Raw genomic sequence first — 21,223 nt, 5'->3', positions numbered from 1 at the left:
TCATGGGGTTCTTGACTGACCTAAAGGTTTATAATTATCATTGCAGCATGAGCTCAAATGCAGAAGTTTGTTTCAGAATCTGAGACAAAGTTACCGGATCCCTTTAAACAACATTTCTCATTGAAAACCTGAGCCTGTACATTATGACCACCTGACTATAAAGATTGTTTTCTGAGCATCCCTTGATCACTGAGCGACACTAATAGTATATTTCCTGCTTTAGCCCTTCTGCCTAAGTATGAATGAATGAAAGCGCTTGAGTAAACTACATGTCCTTCTTTAACATCCATTAGAAGGGAACTGATTACCGGTAAAAACAATTACAGGTCTGAAATGCAATGCACATTGAAAATAGCCAATTTCCATTCCCATCTCCATTACACTACAGTCATAGGTTTTCAGACGTGCTTACAGCTAATTCCAGATAGATACTCTTGTTCTTGAGCTTCGCTGTAGACTCTGATGTAATACTGTAGTCCCATCCACAGAAAACCTTGGCAGTAAAGAAGTTGTAATGACGATCACCCGTCACGAAGTACTGCCGATACGCCCTGGACATTCTGTGAGAGTATAAGAATAACAAAATACAAGTTACATTTTCATACTGGCAGGGCTCACATTAACTTTCTTTCATATGAGGTCAACATTTAAATGTTTAAGGTCTGTAAGATACCTGTTCATATTTTAAAAATTTGGGCCCATATGCAGTTGTTGGTGTCAGGACCTACATGTATGTAGGTTTCCTAGTGTAGAGGTGTCGTGGTCGAGTGGATATGTCACCGGACTGTGGATAAGTCATCGGACTGTGGATCACAAGGTCCGCGGTTCGAGTCCAGCCGCGGCACTCATGTCCTTTGGCAAGACATTAATCTACATTTGCCACACTCGACCCAGGTGAGGTAAATGGATACAAAGCAGGAATGAATTCCTTTAAATGCTAGAGTGCCGTAATGGCAGTTAGGCTAAAGCGGGTAATAAGCTCTTCGGAAGGGCATAGAGACTTTATAGCTGATGTGCGCTAAAAAGAACCAAATATTATTATTATTATTACAAAGATTTGCTAATTAATATTACATACATGTACATGTACATGTTCTGAATGTTATTGATGAAATACAACAATATCAAAATAAACAAAATCATATCTCCTATCCTACATAAAGTTCATATAGAGTCCTTGTTATGGTCAAATAATGGAAAGGTTTCAGTTAATCCTGAGTTCCATTTGCACATTTATCATACATGTCTAGACATAATCTGATACTCTTATAATGTTTACTATACACAGTACATGTTTATTTTGTACTTTGAACCTAAATTCTAGTAGGTACAAAATGTTAATTATTACAAGCACCTATTGACATCATTTCCGTTATCATTTAGCTGACAGTATTCAATTTAATAGTCAATTATTTAACCATTATCAGTCAAAATACCATACAGGAAGCTATAGGAACTTCCTGGTTCCTGCATGACTTCCTGGTTTCTTGGTTCATTTGAGGACAGGGAGCTTCAATGATAACAGTTCTTAAACTCATGGTTGCATGCCAGAAGCTCAATCAAATGTATCCAGTAATGTAGTTGGACTTAAATATTATGAAGAGCCATTGTAGCCTTATACTGAAATACATTCGAAAGAAAAATTCAAGTATTTTAGACTTTTCATAATTTCCACATCAAGAACATGAAACCTCCCAAGATGATAGAAAATATGAATGATTCGAATCAACACTTTATGCCTTTTAAAATAATTTTTACAAAATATTTTCAATCATGATAACGGCTTTCCATAACTGTTAAGTCCAACTTAGAGATAAGTTCAACTTAGGATCTTTGTGAAACATCTCCCTGGTATGTTTTGTGTTTTGACTTACCCCTGAGCGATAACGATGAGAATAAGTATGAAGATAAGAATGTTAGTGATCAGGTACGCCAGTGGCATGCTGTAATAGTTCTTGTTATCTACAGTGAATGTCTCGTTGGTATAGTAACCGCAGTACAGCTCAGTATCCTTGAACCAGCCCTGGTGGACACAGACAAGGGAAGAGAAAGAGTATACATTTATAATTTATTTTCCCTGCCAATGATAGATACACAACTACACATAACAAACATGTGTATAATAATGATAATATTCAATTTATATAGCGCAGCTTTTATACAAAATATATTCAGCTGCGCCGGTTCAGAGCTCCTTTTTTACTAAATTCTACAAAATAGAATCTCTCAATTGCACTATTAAGTGCATACATATGGGAGCGTTTAACTTGAGCAGCATACATGAATGTATAAAATTGTTTATCTTCTTGAGTAATGGGGTAAAACATGCCAAAAAATTAATAAGCAAGAAGCAGCATTTTTTTAACAGTTTTTAAGACTAGGGGCATTAAAACAAAAAGGAATCTCAGTCAGTTATAGAGTGATAGAGTATAATGATTTTTACATGCCTCAAGATCTTATATTAAAGCCCCAACGCACTAGTTTGGCCAGGAGGGATTATGCCTCACTGCATAGTCACTGACAGGTGGTCATCTCATCAAATAAGCTCTCAATTAAAATAAGAAAAAGAGGATCATGGGGGACCAATGGTCACTGATTAGGCATTGTTTGATATATATATAGAGAGCGCAAGTAGCTGTAAGTAGTGCAGTGGGGCTTTAAGATTAAGTCTTCTGGGTTTACCGTAGCTGAACTGAACCTGGCCGTCTTGTCAAGTGACTTTTATACATCATATCACGTTATAAACAAATTAAACACAGGCTCTTTGTGGACTCTCCTGAAAACTGTCACACAAAATCACCCTGATCCCCTTCTCTATATCGAATGGCACCCATTCCAGGGGGGTGTTTACAAAGATTCTAAGTCAAACTTCACTCTAAGTTAGACTTAGATATTATGGAGAGCCATTAGCAGCCTTATTATGAAATATATTCAACAGCAAGTACTTTAGACTTTTCATAAATTCCACATCAAGAACATAAAATCTCCCATGATAATAGAAAATATGAATGATTTGAAACAAAATTGTATGCCTTTTAAAATAACTTTTACAAAATATTTTCAAGGATGCTAATGGCTTTCCATAATTGTTAATACCAACTTAGAGATAAGTTCAACTTAGGATCTTTGTGAAACACCCCCAGGATTTACATTCACTATATTTGATTACTTACTCCTCCAGTCAGCAGGTCCCATCCTGAGAAGTTCTGAGAGTGCGGAACACTGGCGCTAGGCTGGTAGATGAGCTGAGGCGTCGTCACAAAACCAAATGTTAGCAGGAAGACGGGGATGTTGAGAAGAAGGAGCCATTTCAGGAGGAGGAAGTAGGAAGTGACGCCGCTACCAAAGTTCCCTTCGATCTTCTTGATGGAGCTACGCCACAGCTCCAGGGAGTAAGTGAAGTCAGAGAGGCTCTCAAGGAATGACTCCCATTTCTGATGGTATAGAATAAAAGAGGAGATAATAACAGGTTAATGTATGTGGTTCAATTGTGAAGACATTCCTGGTTAAAGCACAGACACTGTCCCTTCCTCCAAATAGAAATATGAATAGCATTCTTTACTAGCATATTTGATTGACAGTCATGCATCTGATTTTCATTATTAAGAATAATTCTATCCAATCATGTGTCACTCAATAAAAGTGTAGAGAAAGAACTACATTTGTTATACTATTATTTGTTTTTCTTCTTCAAAATCGCAGCTTTCTTATTATTTGTTCACATTTTTCTCAAATGATCCCCAATCTGTTCATATCACAAAGGGGTTCATCTTAGGCCAGATCTCAGGTTTGAATCCTAAATAATCATTTTGTGCATGCTTTGACTGGTATCTACTTGAATACATCATGTGACTTTATACTTACATATGCCGCTTCATAGAAATACGCTGTACATATACCGGGTGATTTCTCTTTACTTGTTCTGCTTGATCTCCTATTCACTTGCTCTCTGTAACAAAACATAGCAAATGGAACTTCAATGATTTCATAATCGAAAAGATGACTGCAAGATTCACTTAATATCTGACTGATTTGATCTCCCGGATGGATGAGCTGATATAAACAGTGAAACCGTCTATAAAAGACCACAAAAGGGAAACAAGAAAAGTGGTCTTTATGGGCAGTTAGTCTTTATGTACCGTAGGCCTACAGGTTCCTTTAATACATGTTTCAACGAGAAACCATTTTCAAGGGAAACAAAATATGTGGTCTTTGTCGACAGGCGGTCACTAAAAGCAGGTTCGATTACTAGTATAGACTGAGTGAATTAATATTTGATGAACTAACCTATGGATTGACTGGTAAGTTGATTGATATGTGATGTTGTGAAAATTAGATTTGTGAAATTAATATAAATCGAAGTAAATTATATTAGATTATATTATATTTTTCCAAACAACCAGGGCTTTTACTGGGAGTGTCGTGGTCGAGTAGTTTAAGGCGCTTGACTGGAGATGTGAAGGTAGAGGGTTCAAATCCTGACACGGCACTATAATATCCTTTGGCAAGATATTGACCTTAACTTGCTACTCTCCATCCAGGAGTTAAAAAGGGTACCCGGTAGGATGAGACCGTCATTGTTGGTCAAACACCTTTTGAGCGTCAAGTAACGCCTAGCTGGAATGCTCCCCAGGGAATGGAGATTGTGCACACAATGTGTGCTGGCAAGCACTGAATCCAATGACCAGGGTAATCTGTAAAATGCTTAGAGACGTCCGAGATGTATTGAGCGCTATATAAAAGCTGAATATTATTATTATTATTACTGCATGGTTTACAACCATAGCAACACTAAGCCAGTTTCTCTTAAATTGAAATTCAATCACAAGAAATGATTGTTTAGATTATACTATCAAATGGACTGATGAATACATGTAGGTTATCTCGATTGATGGTCTGATTTTATTGCCTGCAATTGAGTTGAGATACAGTTGGTAGCAGAAATGAATCCTTGATAAAAGGATGGATTAGCTAAACAAAGAGGGTCCCTGACAGACTGAATTAAATATATTTCAATGAAAAATTGAATGATTGATTGATGAAATTAGTGAGTACTCAGTAAGTGTATGCATTCATGATTCAGATTACATATTAGGTGCCCTCAATATGAATACACAGTCACTTGAAATTTGATTGAAGTAAATCAATTCCACCATCATTAAAAAATTGAAAAAACAGCGATTCCAAACACAGTAATAGAAATACCAGTACACCAGAATATGTGTGCACAAGCATCACAAAATAATATACGGGGAAAATGATAAGTTTAATCAGCCCCCAGCATGGTAAACTGGTATCAATCTTTCTTTTTGATATGCTGCTGAACTACATCCACTTTTATAAGCATCAAAATGCACATATAAACTAAGCAAACTTTCTTTAGGAGACTAATGGCATTGTGTTTTTTCTTCTTCTCCTGGAACACCAGGCTTTGGCATTAGATTTAGGGTAAGGGTTAGGTATAGTACTTGGTAAAGCATTGAAGTTAGGACTTTGATTACTGCAGGTCAAAGATGGTTTAATACATTGAAGTGTTAAAATGTTCTTGAAGTTCAATGTCCTCACTATATCATATAATATCTTTCAAGAATATTCCGCAGGCTTCATTCTGAAACAGGGAAAAAATATTTCAAATATTTTTGGGGCTACTTTTCAAACTTGCTTGCACGAAAATAATACTCTTTAATTTGTTTTGCATTGAACTCTAGGCGAAATTTGGGGGGCTCTTTTTGGCATTTCTGGGGCAATTTTGATATTTATTATTGCTCAAACAAGCCGAATGACAAAGCAATTACTTGTCAAACATTATCTCTTACTATACCTACATAAACATGTGGCCCTCACAAATTAAAATGAAATGAGTCTTTCATTATCCAATAACCTCTTTGAACTTTCAACCTACATGTAAATCGGGATAGACCCATTCTCTTCCCCTGCTCTTGAGTTCCAAGTAAACACACCTATCCTATTTGCTCAGTACTATAACAGTATTTGCATTTCTTCAGATCCAGGATCTGTACCGGTCTATACCTGGTTTAAATGGTCTCAATAAACAAACAACAATGGAAGGCATGCCCACTCTACACTTCACCCCTCATCTTTCAGATGAGCAAAACGTCGTTTAATGTTTTGTAAACTGATACTGTAGCTATACAATAACTAGTTCATTCTTTCTGGTATGATTGTCATGTAACAAATTGTTGGACGAGTGAAAAGTTAATAAAGAATTGAAGTCCATATTGTGTACATTAAAGGTATAGACCAGTTCTGGTCATGCGATTGCATTGTGAAAGAAATGTTGTGGAATCGACCAGGAAAGGTTGATCATTTAGCATATACATGTAAGTATTGGTGTGTACTGCACGGGTCTGAAATCATCAAAATGATAAGAAATTTGGCCCAGTTTTGGTAAAGTTACAAGCACTGTACACAGAAAGATGTACATGTACAGGACTACCCTATATCTATCCAGTCCGGAAAGATATAAAAATTTACCAAATATATCAATTAGTAGGCGGTTTCCCGGCAAAATTTGTATCATCACGTATTAGTCAAAACATATTCTTTCACATGATTGGTGATAAGAGCTTCCATTTCATATTTTGAGAGGGGGGCATTTCCAAAACTGGTCGAAACCATTAAACTTGGCATGTTTTATAATGAGGGAATGTTTTATAATGAGCGCAAGTTTCTTAATACATTTTACAAATCCTCTAGTGTAAATGGTCTGTAGGTAAGAATCATAAGTATATTTGCAGTTTGACCCTCAGATTTCCCCCCAATAATCAACACAATGGTTTGTCAATACCTAATGGGCACAACTCTGCATGACAAATATAGCAGAGTAAACCAAATGCCATGTACCACCATATTTAGTATCCCTATGCTGACGTTAAGCTACTGTTTTTTCCTTGAACAGATCACAATAATTCAACCACTCCACCACATTTATATTCTTTTTAAATCACAAGATTTCAAACTATTTCACCACATACATGTAACTCTATTAACTGCACATGAACTCAAACTTTGCTAGTATATTTAATCTTCAAGGGCATATATATCTTAAGGCATTCCTAAATGTATTTGAGAAAAAAATTATCAAAGGGAATGGTCATTGTACCGGTATGTAAATAGTTACCGGTATGTAAAAGTTCAATGAATTTCAGTTCATTATGAAACAAGAATACATTTTCAGGTCAAATTGAAAAAAACATTCACATACAGCTTCATGTACATGTATGAACTGCAATCCATCTTCATTATACATGTGCAACTGATAGAAAGACATATGTATTAATCAAGTGTTTTGTTCAAGTATAGGTAGGTACATTAACCCACTAATTCATTGATATATTGAAATATGGATGAACTGAACAGTTCATTGTGCAAAGGTTTGCTGATTAATTGACTGATTAATTCATTTTATACTTGATTAACTCCAAATGATTTGATTGTATTGGATGATACGACAATTGAAAGATTTAAAGGTATAGTTGAGAGGTGGGAGTGAAGTTTTTATTACCAAAAAAGGAATGGATTGGATGAAGCCATTGATTGCTTCGTTCACTGATTATAAAAAAGATTTACATGACATCATGAGTATACCCAATCTGATACATTAAGGTTAGGTATCTTAATGTACAGTACCCAAGGTACAATGTAGGGTGACTGTATTAAACACAAGTTTATGATATAAACGGCATTCATAAACAATTATTTTTAACAGACCCTGCCGACTCATGCATCACTAACCTGACTCGTCGTCTTGTATCGATTGTTCCTGAGATCTGACGAATGGTATTGCGTCTTCTCAGCGTACCCCTTGATGTGCCCTGAAGGAGATTGGGGTCCGCCAGGATGTCATCCACCATGTTCTCAAGGTTGACATTCTCATAGTTCCGTCTGCTGGTGGAGCGTGAGCGACGAAGGGACGCTGAGCGAGAACGACTTCTCTTCCTCATTGATTTGCTGTGGTGGTGTGATGGGTGGTGGTGCGATTTGGCTCTGTGAAGTGTGTGTCCTGAAATGAAATAATGATAAAAATAATAATAATAATAATATTTAGCTTTTATATAGCGCGTAATACAATGTCTCTAAGTACTTTACAAATATACTATTAATAATAACTGTAGGTATTGTATAGCACTTGTATCTGGCATATTGCCACTCCTGGCGCTCCATTTCTATTACCTTGGCTGTGGCACGGCTGCTATAAAACAGCGCTCAAGCAATTCAAGGAAATAATTCTTGCCGGGTACCCATTTACCACACTATTGTTGTGAGTTAGCGTGTAATTTCCTCTCTGTGTTCACGGCCAGTTTATATGTGCATGGTCACGTGTACACGGTTATGAAATTTACCAAAAACAAATCAGTATTTCAGCCACGTAAGACCTGTCCCCAATGCTGTAATATTTCGCAGTATTATCTTTTATGTACTCAAACAAACGGACAATGGAAAACATTGCACAAACGTCGGAACAAGGATTCATTTAAAAAAATTTTTTTTTACTGTACTAACGGTACTTCACGCGAAACCATCATGCTAGCGGGAAAGTCAGACCGCAATGATTGACATTGTTTGCATGACAACAAGAGAAGAGACTCAACGGCATTAGATCAAAATTGTGCAGTGTATGAAAATAATTACTTAATGAAGTAGCATTGGAATTTAAATTATATATTTTAGACTGATGACGGAAATATTTGTGAAATATTGACTTCAGCAATTTATAATGATGAAAACAGGTGATTGTTTTTTGTCGTTTATCCGTTTGGTGAACTTTCTCAAGTGTAGTGGTAGTTTGTGCATGTACACGGTTACAGCACTTTACCCAACCTAAGTGGAGTGTGGGAAATGTAGATTAAAATTCTTGCCAAAGGACATTAGTGCTGCACCAATGATTCGAATCCCATACCTTGTGGTTTAAAGTCCAGAGACTTATTCACTGGACCAGAACACCTCTTCTAATAATAATGGGTTTTTTTAAGCGTTACCTAGGGTAGCCTCATCAATATCAATACTGTTGTTCCTGAGGGCCCTGGAATTATTATAACTCCACTGTTTTAGAAAAACACAGCTGAGATTAAAGAACATTTTCCTTTCTCATGTAGATCACGAAATTGACATTTTTCCTGCATTTTTGACATTTCAAGAGTACACTACAGTAGTGACTGTACTTAAAAGCATTAAAAAAACAAGAAGTCTGTAAAAAGTGTATGGTAAAGTAGTATCAAAATGATGCACAAGGTTATATGTACATGTATATACATGTACATGTATGTGACTTCTTTGCATAAAATACTTCTCAATGCCAAATTCAAGTGCTGTACATTTTTTACTTCCTGATAAATAGGTGATCCTGTTCACATAAAGTTCTGATTATTAATGTTTTCTGGGCTTTCATCGGGAATGAACATGACGAACAAAGAAAGCAGACAAAATATACAGTTCCTCAGGTAGACAAAGGAACATCCCTTCACTGCTATTATGTAAAAAGGTGAATATGCATGTGACACCTGTTCTACACATTTTTATATAATAGCAGTGAAGGGATGTTCCTTTGTGTACCTGGGGAACTGTATATTTTGTCCGCTTTCATTGTCAGTCACGTTCATAGTGTCTCTCTAGTTTTGCTTCTAATAACAAAAACCTAAATTCCACAAAATTAATGATCTGTGAATTCTCCCCACAAAGTGAAAATCACATCAACAAAAGCACATTGATTGAAAATAAATATTATGTGGGACAGGACTAAAACAGCCATGGAATTTCTTTCAGATGAGGATCCTTGTTCAAGGGAATCATTCACAATGACTATAGATTGCAAACTGCTGTAGACTTCTTTCTTTCTTCTTTTTAACTTCTCTTTCTTTTCTCTTCAAATTTGCTTTGAAACCCATGCATTTCTATAAATGCGGGTACTCTAATTCTTTGCCAACACAAGTAAATTCATTTGAATATCAACACTGCTCACAAAGCATAAGTATATTATAATATTCTCTCGGTGAAGCATGTATTGGAGTATTGCACATGTTGTTTCTGTAAAAGACAAAGCTATTACTATGTTTTAACCATTTATATATTTCAATTCATATCAACATACTGTAAATTAATACATCTGTCATCTGCACACCAAAATCAAGGGAATTAGAAAGTTAATAGAAGTGAAATAAAGTATATATTTCTCACCTAATTGTCTGCTTGGTAGCATGTCAATGACACTGTTTGGATCGCTAAGGCTAGCAGCAATGATTTCTCTCTCGTGTATCTCATCAGCTTCAGCATTGCTAGACTGATAGGATACGCTGGATGCCACAGAGGGACTCCGGGACCGCCCCATCAGGGGGGTCTGGCCTGACCCACTGAAGGCTGGATTGACTGTATGATGAAGATGGAGAGGGGAGAAGGAATGTGATGTTAGTAACATATGAGGAATGTGATCAGCAGAGACTGTGAGATGATGGTTATTAATGAGGATGGGTCTTCCAGATTTGTCTCTATCTATCTTTCACCTTGAGACTACTATGTTGTTGTGCCCCCTCCTTTCTCCTTAACCTTTCCACCACTCTCCCTCTTTCATTTATACCCACACACACACACACACACACACAAACACAAACTCTATCTCCTTCCCATCCTCTCTCTCTCTGTCTCTCCCCTTTCAATATGTATTTCCCCTCTCTCTTTTGTATCAATCTCTATTTATATCCCTGCTCTTATTTTTGCTTCAGTTTTTTAATACTTTTTAATACAAATTTAAACTTTTCTCCCTCCTCTTCCCTTTTTACTCTCTATTCCCAATTTCCATCCCTTTCTCTTTTTCTTGCCGTTATTGTTTCCAGGTGTGCTTATTTTCTAGCACCTTCTCAATCTGTAGCTCTACTCTTTCTACAGCATCTCAGCATCCCTCTGCTATTCATATCATCACTTCTTCTGGAAGCATCTCTTTCCTCTCTCCCTGTCACAGCTATATTTTGTTTATTCCTTCTCAGCCTCTCTTCATCTGTCTCTCTGTCTTCCCCCTCTCCATCTCTTTGCTTTCTCTTCTTCCCTCACTCCTCCTCTCCCCCCTCCCTTGTTCTCCCATCTCTCTCTCTCTCTCTCTATCGCCCCTTCCCTTTCTCCCCTGCTCTCTCTCTCTCTCTCTCTCTCTCTCTCTATCGCTCCCTCCCCTTCCTCCCCTGCCCTCTCTCTAGCTCTGTCTGTCTGTCTGTCTGTCTCTCTCTCTCTCTCTCTCTGATGTAACCTCTCTCTATGAATAGCATTCATCAGTCTACCACTGAGTGACACCCTTTACGCCAGTGTAACAGACACCCTAAGGATGCATGACAAACAAGATGGGTATCCAAGGCATGGTTACAATCCAAGACATCACCATCATCATCTACATCTAGGACAGTTCAGAGAGAGAGAGAGGGGGACCAATCCATGTCTTAACACATTGCAAAGCCTGCAGCACATGTCGTATTAGACACCACGTTATAATCTTAGTTGCACTGGACATGTTGCAAATGTTGTAGAATTTTTAAATTACAATAAAACGGATAGAGATGGAGAAAGGGGGTAAGTTACTAGCTTTGAATTTTCTTCAAAATGGAAATGAATACGAGTTTAGATAACCTACATGTACTTCTTTTCTGTACAGGAAAAAGTGTTAATTCTATTTCCTTATTATAACATATATGTTCCATACCTGTAAATGCTTGTTCTCTATATATTCAAACTCACTGGGAGTTGAATAATTTTTAGAACCAATAATGCAATTTTATAAGTACTAACAAATAATTCATGATTAATATTTTGACCTTTCATGTCAAATGGAGTAGTGAAATTCAGAAGCTTCTGGGACAAGTTCATCAGCCTTTTAGGATTGGTTCTTACATACAACGTCTTGTGCTGTAAAGTTATGTGCATACTTGAGTGGTGTAGGATGGTGTGTGGAATTTCTCAGCCCCATGCTGATGGAAAACGATGGGGTTCATGCATGTACGTGTAGAGTACACACCGCTTTATAAAGGTCACTAAACTATTATTTTAAAAGTTTATTGACCTTTACAGGTAAATATGAATTTATTCAAGTTATTTTAAAAAGCAATGTTAATATGGAAGCATCTTTCTGCTTCTTGTCCACTGTATATCTGTGATGTACATGTAGATTACATGCCTCACAGATACACAGATTCATATCAAATAAAGGTAGGCCTATGTGAAGTTCTCAGTGCATCACTAGCTAAACAATTCAGTCACAGCAATGCTACACAAATATTAACAAGTCCTCTCAGTTTCAAATGCCAATTTCTCTCTGTAAAAGGAACAAGTTTAATATCCTTTTTTTCCCTCCAATTTTCATTGACTGGTAAGTGGTAACAGAGAGTTGGGATTAATAAAAGATCTGCACAATCATTCCCAATCTTGTCTCAGCTGCTGCTGTACATTGTGTTCACTTTGGGCATGTTTCAGTTTTGTGTTATTGTTATAATTTTGTTTTGCGTATTCAGACAGTACAGATCAAAGAGAGAGAGAAAAAGAAGGTTCATGGGCTTTACCTCATTGGTTAAAAGAATGAGATCTCATGAATGCTTGTACATTAATAATATAGAATTATAATGTATGTGGTACACTCATATACTGTAGTATTGGAATTTGCTCAGTGTCAACAAAGGTTGCCTAGCAATTAACATTCTCCTTCTAAGGCATGTACAATGTACATGTACATGATGTGTGATTGTCTGTGAAATGCAAATAAAATGACAAATGAAAATACATGTTCAAAAACATGAAAGTGCCCATTTACATATAAAACAATATAATATTGTTTCAAAATCTACATGCACAGGACAGGGAAGATACAGAACTTATTTACTGTATAAATGTATGGTCTATAACTCTGAATACACACACATGGTAAAAGAAAAAGAAGAAAATATAATCTTTCATCAAATTTTCAGATTTCATGTTCAGCATTTTCTTCATACATGTAAGTCACTTGGGCAACTGTTAACATTAATACGATAAGGCATTTGAAGAAAATAAAGAAATATAAGAAGAGAGAGAGAGAAAAATAAATGCTAATTATTTTCCTAGAATAAAACTAGATGGAATTTTGACCTCGCGCAGTCGAAAATGATGCCTCCGCCATAGAGCAATTTAAACAAGTTTGGAGTTTAAATCTCCAGTGGTTCTTGAGATATCATGATAACAATCTCAATGTATGGAATTTCATAAGTTGACCTCTGTGACCCTTGACCTTTGACCTACGTGCTCCAAAATCTAATCAGATTGTCTTCCTATGGTGATACACACTATCATTAAGTTTGAAGTTTAAATCTCCAGTGGTTCTTGAGATATTATGATATGGTGATACATACTATCATTAAGTTTGAAGTGAAAATTCTCCAGTGGTTCTTGAGATATCGCGATAACGATCTCAATGTATGGAATTTAATAAGTTGACCTCTGTGACCCTTGACCTTTGACCTACGTGCTCCAAAATCTAATCAGATTGTCTTCCTATGGTGATACACACTATCATTAAGTTTGAAGTTTAAATCTCCAGTGGTTCTTGAGATATTATGATAACAATCTCAATGTATGGAATTTCATAAGTTGACCTCTGTGACCCTTGACCTTTGACCTACGTGCTCCAAAATCTAATCAGATCGTCTTCCTATGGTGATACATACTATCCTTAAGTTTGAAGTTTTTACATCTCCAGTGGTTCTTGAGATATCATGATAACAATCTCAATGTATGGAATTTCATAAGTTGACCTCTATGACCCTTGACCTTTGATCTACGTGCTCCAAAATGTAATCAGATTGTTTTCCTATAGTGATACACACTATCACTAAGTTTGGAGTTTAAATCTCCAGTGGTTCTTGAGATATCATGATAACAATCTCAATGTATGGAATTTCATAAGTTGACCTCTGTGACCCTTGACCTTTGACATACGTGCTCCAAAATCTAATCAGATCGTCTTCCTATGGTGATACATACTATCCTTAAGTTTGAAGTTTAAATCTCAAATGGTTCTTGAGATATCGCGCTAACAAACTCAATACAAGGAATTTCATAAGTTGACCTCTGTGACCTGTGACCTTTGACCTACGTACTCCAAAATCTAATCAGATCGTCTTCCTATGGTGATAAATACTATTCCCGAGTCTTAAGTTTAAATCTTAAATGGTTCTTGAGATATTGTGATAACGGTCAAACGGAACGGACGTACGGACGTACGGACGGACAACCCGAAAACATGATGCCTCCGGCACCACCTTCAGTGGCGGAGGCATAAAAATCCTTATGATAGTCTGTCTTACATGCATTCTGATACTGTTTGCTCAAACAAAACAAAAATGCTCAATCCCACAGGAAAATTAGACTCATCCTGAATCACATCTTAAGTTTTATCAGAACTGAAAAATGAAATGGATGAATTAACGGAAAGCTTAAAAGCCATAGATTACAATAATAGCAATTATATGCGATTTTAGTGTCTGTCAAAGGAGTATCAGCTCTCTGAAAACTCAAAATCTAAAGCTTTGAAGATTAGAAGTTGTCGACCTAAAAACTTGCTATCGACTTGACGACATCATCTTATGTGGAGTACGCATGTTCACAATGACTTTGCGTTAATTAAGCACGGCTCATCGCCTCAGTTATATGATAGGTGAACCCGTCTGGTCAACATGTTATGTTGTCACTGTAACTTCAGCAAGTTTGACCCCTGTTGACCCATAATTTTTTATTTTTTTTGGGGGGGGGGGGGAGAAAATGAGGTTTTAATTTGCTTTTGTGCAATAATGAAAGGGTATATACTTGCAATACCTTTATATTTGTATTCTACTTTCATTCAGTTTTCTATTAGTTGTCTCTTCATCAGATAGGGTATTTTACATTTTACCACAAAAATATATAGTACCATCTATAAATTAAAAGTGGATTGACATTACTGTACCTTTTGATGGATCATTAGATTGAAATGGTGTTGACTTACTTGTGTTAAGCTGAATATCCTGTGGCTGATAGCCTGTGCGAGGTGTGCCTGTGGGTGCGCCATAAGCTAGGTTATCTACACCACGGGCTCCATACCTCAAGTCAGGACTAGGTTCCATGTTCTCATACTGGCTGGGCATCCCTTGACCCCCACTGTACCCCGAGGCCCCAGCGTAGCCAAGCTCCACGTTGACATACTCGCTGTCATTCTCCACACTTAGCTGGCCTCGTGGCTGCCTTCGTCTTGATGCAGATGACATCGTTGGCTTTTCGCAGAGTTCTCTCTAACGTCAGGCGTTGGTCTGTGATTTGAAAGACTGTATTGTATGCGTTGTACAGTGCAGCATGGACATCACATGATGGGTCAAGAATTTGCACAATCTACTTCATCTAGAAATATAGGGAAAATGAAATAGAGAGAAATGGGAAAGACAAATTAAGGACAAATTGAGCACTGGGCTTTGCCTTTGGTCTGTATTTCAGAAAATCTTTGGTCCAGCGTTAGTCGACTGTTGGTATAGCATTGGTCAACCAACAAACGTCTGGTCATCTTTTGCTGTTGGGGTATTGTAGAATTGCTTCAAAAACTATAAACTTATCCAAACTTACAAATTATAAGCTGGATGTTTTGACATTCTTTTCTTACCTGTTCCTTGAGACTTGTACAATAGACTAAAAAGCTTTTATTAACTTACAGTGACAGTTTGTTCTTTTACTATTCTCTAAACTCACATACCTGTAGTCCCTAGGGTCTTCTTTAAAAAAAAACATACATGCATGATCGGGGACTGAGATTTCTTTTCATGACCGGAGGAGACGAAATGCGATATTTAATTGTAAATTTTGAGGGATATTATGCGAGGGCGCGTGACGTCTAAGCGAGAAAATGTTTGCAATTTTATACTGAACGCTGCACTCTTGGGCCCTCCAGATCTAGAATCTTAAAATGTGTTGCAGTCTATAGTCAGTATTTGCTATACATTTTATTTTTGCACTTTTTCAAATTTTCTTGAGGGAGGGGTCAATCCCCCCTTAAAAAAATGAGGAGGGGGGCGTGTACACTATACACAGTCAGTACAGCTACTCCTGGGTTGAGAGTGACAGATGGGCGTGTGGGTTAATATCTTGCCATATCTTGTTAATATCTTGAACATTTCTTGTTGTGATGAGGCTTGAACACAAGACTTCTCAGCTCAAGTCAAGTGTTTACACTGCTTGACCATACTTCCTATGATGCATAATTAAAGCAACCTACATGGAGTTCATCTTCAACCTTAGTTGAGGAAAAATGAAATCATCAGTAACTTTCTGTAGACCTGTATCAGACTAGTATTTTACTTCTAGAATATTCTATAAAATGGTAATTTTAATTACTCTTTAGATTTTCTATGCAATTTTACATGTAACTTTTGAATGCATTATTTTTCCATATGATTCAACAGCATCAACAACTTCAAGCAGACACAGAGATGAAAGTGTCGGGAGTATCCAAGATGAGATTCTCTCCATACCATTCATGGAAGAAGTCGAAGATGAAGGTAAGAATTGTTGTACAGTAAGTCTGTTTTAACCTTTTGGCAATTGAAGCACATCAATTGCAAACACATTCATCCAATGCTCTTAAATCAAACAGATCTGACAGTTTCCTCGTCCAATAGTCAAAGTAACAATATCATTTAAATAAGGGATTTAAAACGGCCTGGAAATGTATACCCACACACGACTTGTATATCCAGACCGGTTGTGTATCCAGACAGCTAAATACTAAATTAGCTAATTAGTTTTAATGTACACATGTTTGCATCTAATAAAAGTAATAATTCCATGGCTGTCTTGCAAAATTAAGATATGTATTGTTAACAATATTTTAAGTGTAAAATAGATCTAGGACAGGTCTACTCATGAGTCATTAGTAGTTAAATTCATATTTTTCATGAAACACAGTACTTTATTTAGAGTGCAAAAGAGGTGGCTTTAGAAGTTTAGCCTTTACTAGAAATTAGAATGGATTACGTTTAGACTCAATGGAACTGGTTGAATGGTTCAGTCTTCAGACAGTGTCTGGACTCTCTCGAGTCCTGAACAGTCACAAGTTCACAACCGCCACCATCATGATCAATATAAATAGTGAGATAGTCTCAACTAGATCTGCAATATCTCCAAGGCCAAGGGCGAACGCTTTTGCAATTACAGATTTTTACAACGGACCAAGCAAAAGTAGACCTATAATCTACATGAAGCCGAAGCTGGCAGCCGTGAGCAACACACATCTTCATAGGACAGTTTACGGCAATTGATCGTCGCCGAGGCCCCCGAGAGTGATGGGGTAGGCTTCCCATGATTTCCGATATGGCTTGCAAGCCCAGTGGTACGTACGTGTGACTCAGTCTCAGTTGTCGCACGGGCACGGCCGCGAAGTCTAGGCAGCTACGCTAAGCTTTACTCATCATTACTCACGCAATTTCATTTATTAATTAACACAGAATAACGCACTATTAATTTGCAAAGCAATACCTTTGTTCTTACAGCGTAGTCGGGATCATGATGATAGTAGGAAACATGTTTTAGATAGGGAAGACAACACCTTTAGTAAAGTTTCTTGGCACTTTTCGTTTAGATCTAGGCGAGTACTCAGGCCCACTGTCGAAAGCTCTGATTCGATGACTTCCGGATAACTTTCGTCCATTGAGGGCGTACGTAACATAACAATGCAAAATAGGCTGTCCGAGGTCAAATGTAAACAGAACATCAGTGCAACAAAAGGGTGACGCCCAAGTATGAGAATTTTACCAAATGACTACTGGTTCGGCAACGAGTTCTTCAATTTTGACTATGATTATGCATTGTTGCATGTCTGTGTGTTTGGCGGTTGGTGTGTGTGTCATGGGAGGGGGAGGGGGGGGGGGGGGGGGGGGGGGGAGCTTAATTGCGTCGGGGGCTTACGTATGGTTGCCGTGTTACAGTAGTTCCTTGAGTGGTTAACGGTTCACTAATGTCTTGCTTATCAATTAAGTTAACGGTTATTATTATCTTGACAGTCATCGGAGAAATACTGTATTGTATAGAGACCCGGTCAATCTTCTATTATCTTTTTTTTTTTTTTTGTACAATCTTCTATTATCTTAATATCTTTATCTAGATCCTTGTTTGTAATTTGGTGCAAAGTTCGCCTCTTAGTTGCAAACGAGAGGTAGAGTGAGGCCGGAGCTGTAACCCCTTCCCTAGCAACAGATATCAATACTTGGAGAACCATACTGTCATAACCCCGGTTATAACCTCATATTCTGGCAGCGAGATGAAGGGTCCATTGTTGTTGTTTTTTTAATAAATATATTATGGACAACAAATGGCTGTATCAGCAGTGCAAAAAAAAAGAGATAGTCTTGCTTGCTCCGATCAAATCTACCTCCATCTCCTTCCTCCCCCCCCCCCTCCTTCCTCCTCTCCCCTCCTCCTTCCTCCCCCTCCCCCTCCTTCCTCCTCTCCCCCTCCTCCTTCCTCCCCCTCCCCTTCCTCCTTCCTCCCCTCCCCCTCCTCCTTCCTCCTCCCCTCCTCCTTCCTCCCCCTCCTCCTTCCTACCCTCCTCCTTCCTCCCCCTCCCCCTCCTTCCTCCTCTCCCCCTCCTCCTTCCTCCCCCTCCCCCTCCTTCCTCCTCTCCCCCTCCTCCTTCCTCCCCTCCTTCCTCCCCCTCCTCCTTCCTCCTCCTTCCTCCCCTCCTCCTTCCCCCTCCTCCTTCCTACTCTCCCCTCCTCCTTCCTCCTCCTTCCTCCCCCTCCTCCTTCATCCTCCTTCCTCCCCTCCTCCTTCCTCCCCCTCCCCCTCCTTCCTCCTCTCCCCCTCCTCCTTCCTCCCCCTCCCCCTCCTTCCTCCTCTCCCCCTCCTCCTTCCCCCTCCTTCCTCCCCTCCTCCTTCCTCCCCCTCCTCCTTCCTCCTCCCCTCCTCCTTCCTCCCCTCCTCCTTCCTCCCCCTCCTCCTTCCTCCCCCCTCCCCCTCCTTCCTCCTCTCCCCCTCCTCCTTCCTCCCCCTCCTCCTTCCTCCCCTCCCCCTCCTCCTTCCTCCTCCTTCCTCCCCTCCTCCTTCCTCCCCCTCCTCCTTCCTCCTCCCCTCCTCCTTCCTCCTCCCCTCCTCCTTCCTCCCCCTCCTCCTTCCTCCCCCTCCCCCTCCTTCCTCCTCTCCCCCTCCTCCTTCCTCCCCCTCCCCCTCCTTCCTCCTCTCCCCCTCCTCCTTCCTCCCCTCCTTCCTCCCCCTCCTCCTTCCTCCCCCTCCTCCTTCCTCCCCTCTTCCTCCCCCTCCTCCTTCCTCCCCCTCCTCCTTCTTCCTTTTCTTATTATCTCGTATAGTTCTATACCCCTCCTTCTTTTATACTTGATGGAATTTCAAATGAATGGTGGTTATTTTACCTGACTGCTAAGAAAGCATAAATGCTTGTAAGTAAGCAACCAGAAGGCTGACGGCTTTAGGTCCTCTCCGAGAGACCTGGTAATGAGGATTAATGCCTTACCAAAGGGCACTAGCGCATCGCCTTGGTTTCGAACCCGGTTCACCGGATTACGAGACCACTAATCTACCGACGGAGCTATCGCGCCTACTTTTTCTTTTTCTTCTTCTAATTATTCTTCTTCCACAGGTCTACTCGGCCTTTATCAGGGGAAGTCCACCGTGATATGAAGTTGGTTTAATGGAAGCAGAATAATGAGAGAAACAGTCATGTCAAAGAAATTGTGTGCAATAACTGATTCAAAATAATGGCAACTATGTGACGTATCTTGCATGCGAGCTCCCCTCCCATTCGCCCTATACTAAAAAATAAATAAATTTAAAGTTTTCCCCAACAATCCTAAATATAATTATTGCAAATACGTTTTTTTTATAAAAAAAAACTTTTGTGAAATAAACTTCCATTCCGTCATCAATGAGTTAAACAAATACAAAGCAAATCATCGTGTACAGTACGTCACAGTGTTTCACTGATGAACTCAAAGATTCATAACTTTCCTATTTTGAATTGGATTTTGCTCGAACTTTCACTTTCACAAACCAAATTTTAATATCAGGGGGAACTTCTCCTTTAATGTTTATATCCAGTAATAAATTAGACCTAATGATTTATAAATTATAATCGCAAAATTTTTATTGACGAAATCAAGACATGCTAAAAGGGATACAAAAATCGGATCCATCTCTTTACTTCATTCATTGTTTTAGATGAGAAGATTTCACATGCATGCGTTATCTACATGACAATAATGTTATTTTTCACATAAAATATTTAACTAAGTGAACCAAGCAATACCAGGTAGATGTAGTACTGTATAATTAGCAGCAATCTTCGCGCATAAAATGTAACATTTTTTATACCCATCTTCCTTTCTTTCTTCCTTATTTTCTTCCTTTCTGTCTTCCTTTCTTTCTTCCTTTCTTTTTTCCTTTCTTTCTTTCTCATTGTATATCCAGGCGCGGATCCAGGATTTCTTAGGGGGGGGGGGGGGCCCAAATTTGAAATTTTGCGAGCCAAATATTGGTACGTAATGGTGACCAACAGTGACGTAATGCGGGGGGGGGGGTCGGTGCAGGGAGGGGCGATTTTCCCCCTCCCTCCTCCGCGAAACGCGGAAGCTTTGACGTTTCTTTAAATTATTAGAGAAAAAAGACGATTCGTTGTACTGTTTACGAAAATAATTCTCGTCTGAATTTAGTTTTCCCCCTCCCGCGCGAAGCGCGGAAAATTTTACGATTTATTAAATTATTAGAGAAAGAAGACGATTCGTTGTCGAGTTCTCGACTCTTTATCCTCGTCTGAATTTAGGTTCCCCCCTCCCGTGCGAAGCGCGGAAGCTTTTACGATTTATTAAATTATTAGAGAAAGAAGACGATTCGTTGTCGAGTTCTCGACTCTTTATCCTCGTCTGAATTTAGGTTCCCCCCTCCCGTGCGAAGCGCGGAAGCTTTTACGATTTATTAAATTATTAGAGAAAGGAGACGATTCGTTGTCGAGTTCTCGACTCTTAATCCTCGTCTGAATTTAGGTTCCCCCCTCCCGTGCGAAGCGCGGAAGCTTTTAAATTTCCTTAAATCATTAGAGAAAGAAGACGATTCGTTGTACCGTTTTCGAAAATAATCCTCGTCTGAATTTAGATTCTCCCCCAACCCCCTCCTCCCGCGCGAAGCGCGGACGCTTTTACGTTTCATTAAATCATTAGAGAAAATAGACGATTCGTTG

General features: G+C 38.7%; 1 protein-coding gene across 3 annotated transcripts in view; it reads right to left on the bottom strand.

The window, feature by feature from the left end:
- Positions 1-21,223, bottom strand: part of LOC578478 (transmembrane channel-like protein 7) — a 43,491-nt gene that overhangs the window by 9,161 nt on the left and 13,107 nt on the right. The window contains exons 1-8 of one of the 3 annotated variants that reach the window (XM_778642.5): positions 17,518-17,685; positions 15,005-15,393; positions 10,195-10,383; positions 7,756-8,023; positions 3,865-3,949; positions 3,174-3,434; positions 1,875-2,023; positions 413-560 (exon numbers count right to left, since the gene is read on the bottom strand). In XM_778642.5, coding sequence (XP_783735.3) covers positions 413-560; positions 1,875-2,023; positions 3,174-3,434; positions 3,865-3,949; positions 7,756-8,023; positions 10,195-10,383; positions 15,005-15,263 — 1,359 coding nt within the window. In that variant the 5' untranslated portion in view covers positions 15,264-15,393; positions 17,518-17,685. Of the gene's footprint in view, positions 1-412; positions 561-1,874; positions 2,024-3,173; positions 3,435-3,864; positions 3,950-7,755; positions 8,024-10,194; positions 10,384-15,004; positions 15,394-17,517; positions 17,686-21,223 lie in introns of those variants that run through there. The other 2 variants (XM_011669370.2, XM_011669371.2) reach the window with 2 other exon arrangements.

This window comes from Strongylocentrotus purpuratus, unplaced genomic scaffold, assembly GCF_000002235.5.
Source record: "Strongylocentrotus purpuratus isolate Spur 01 unplaced genomic scaffold, Spur_5.0 spur5_scaffold_14, whole genome shotgun sequence".
In the NCBI taxonomy this organism is placed as follows: domain Eukaryota; kingdom Metazoa; phylum Echinodermata; class Echinoidea; order Camarodonta; family Strongylocentrotidae; genus Strongylocentrotus; species Strongylocentrotus purpuratus.
This window is presented reverse-complemented; position numbering and strand designations above follow the sequence as displayed.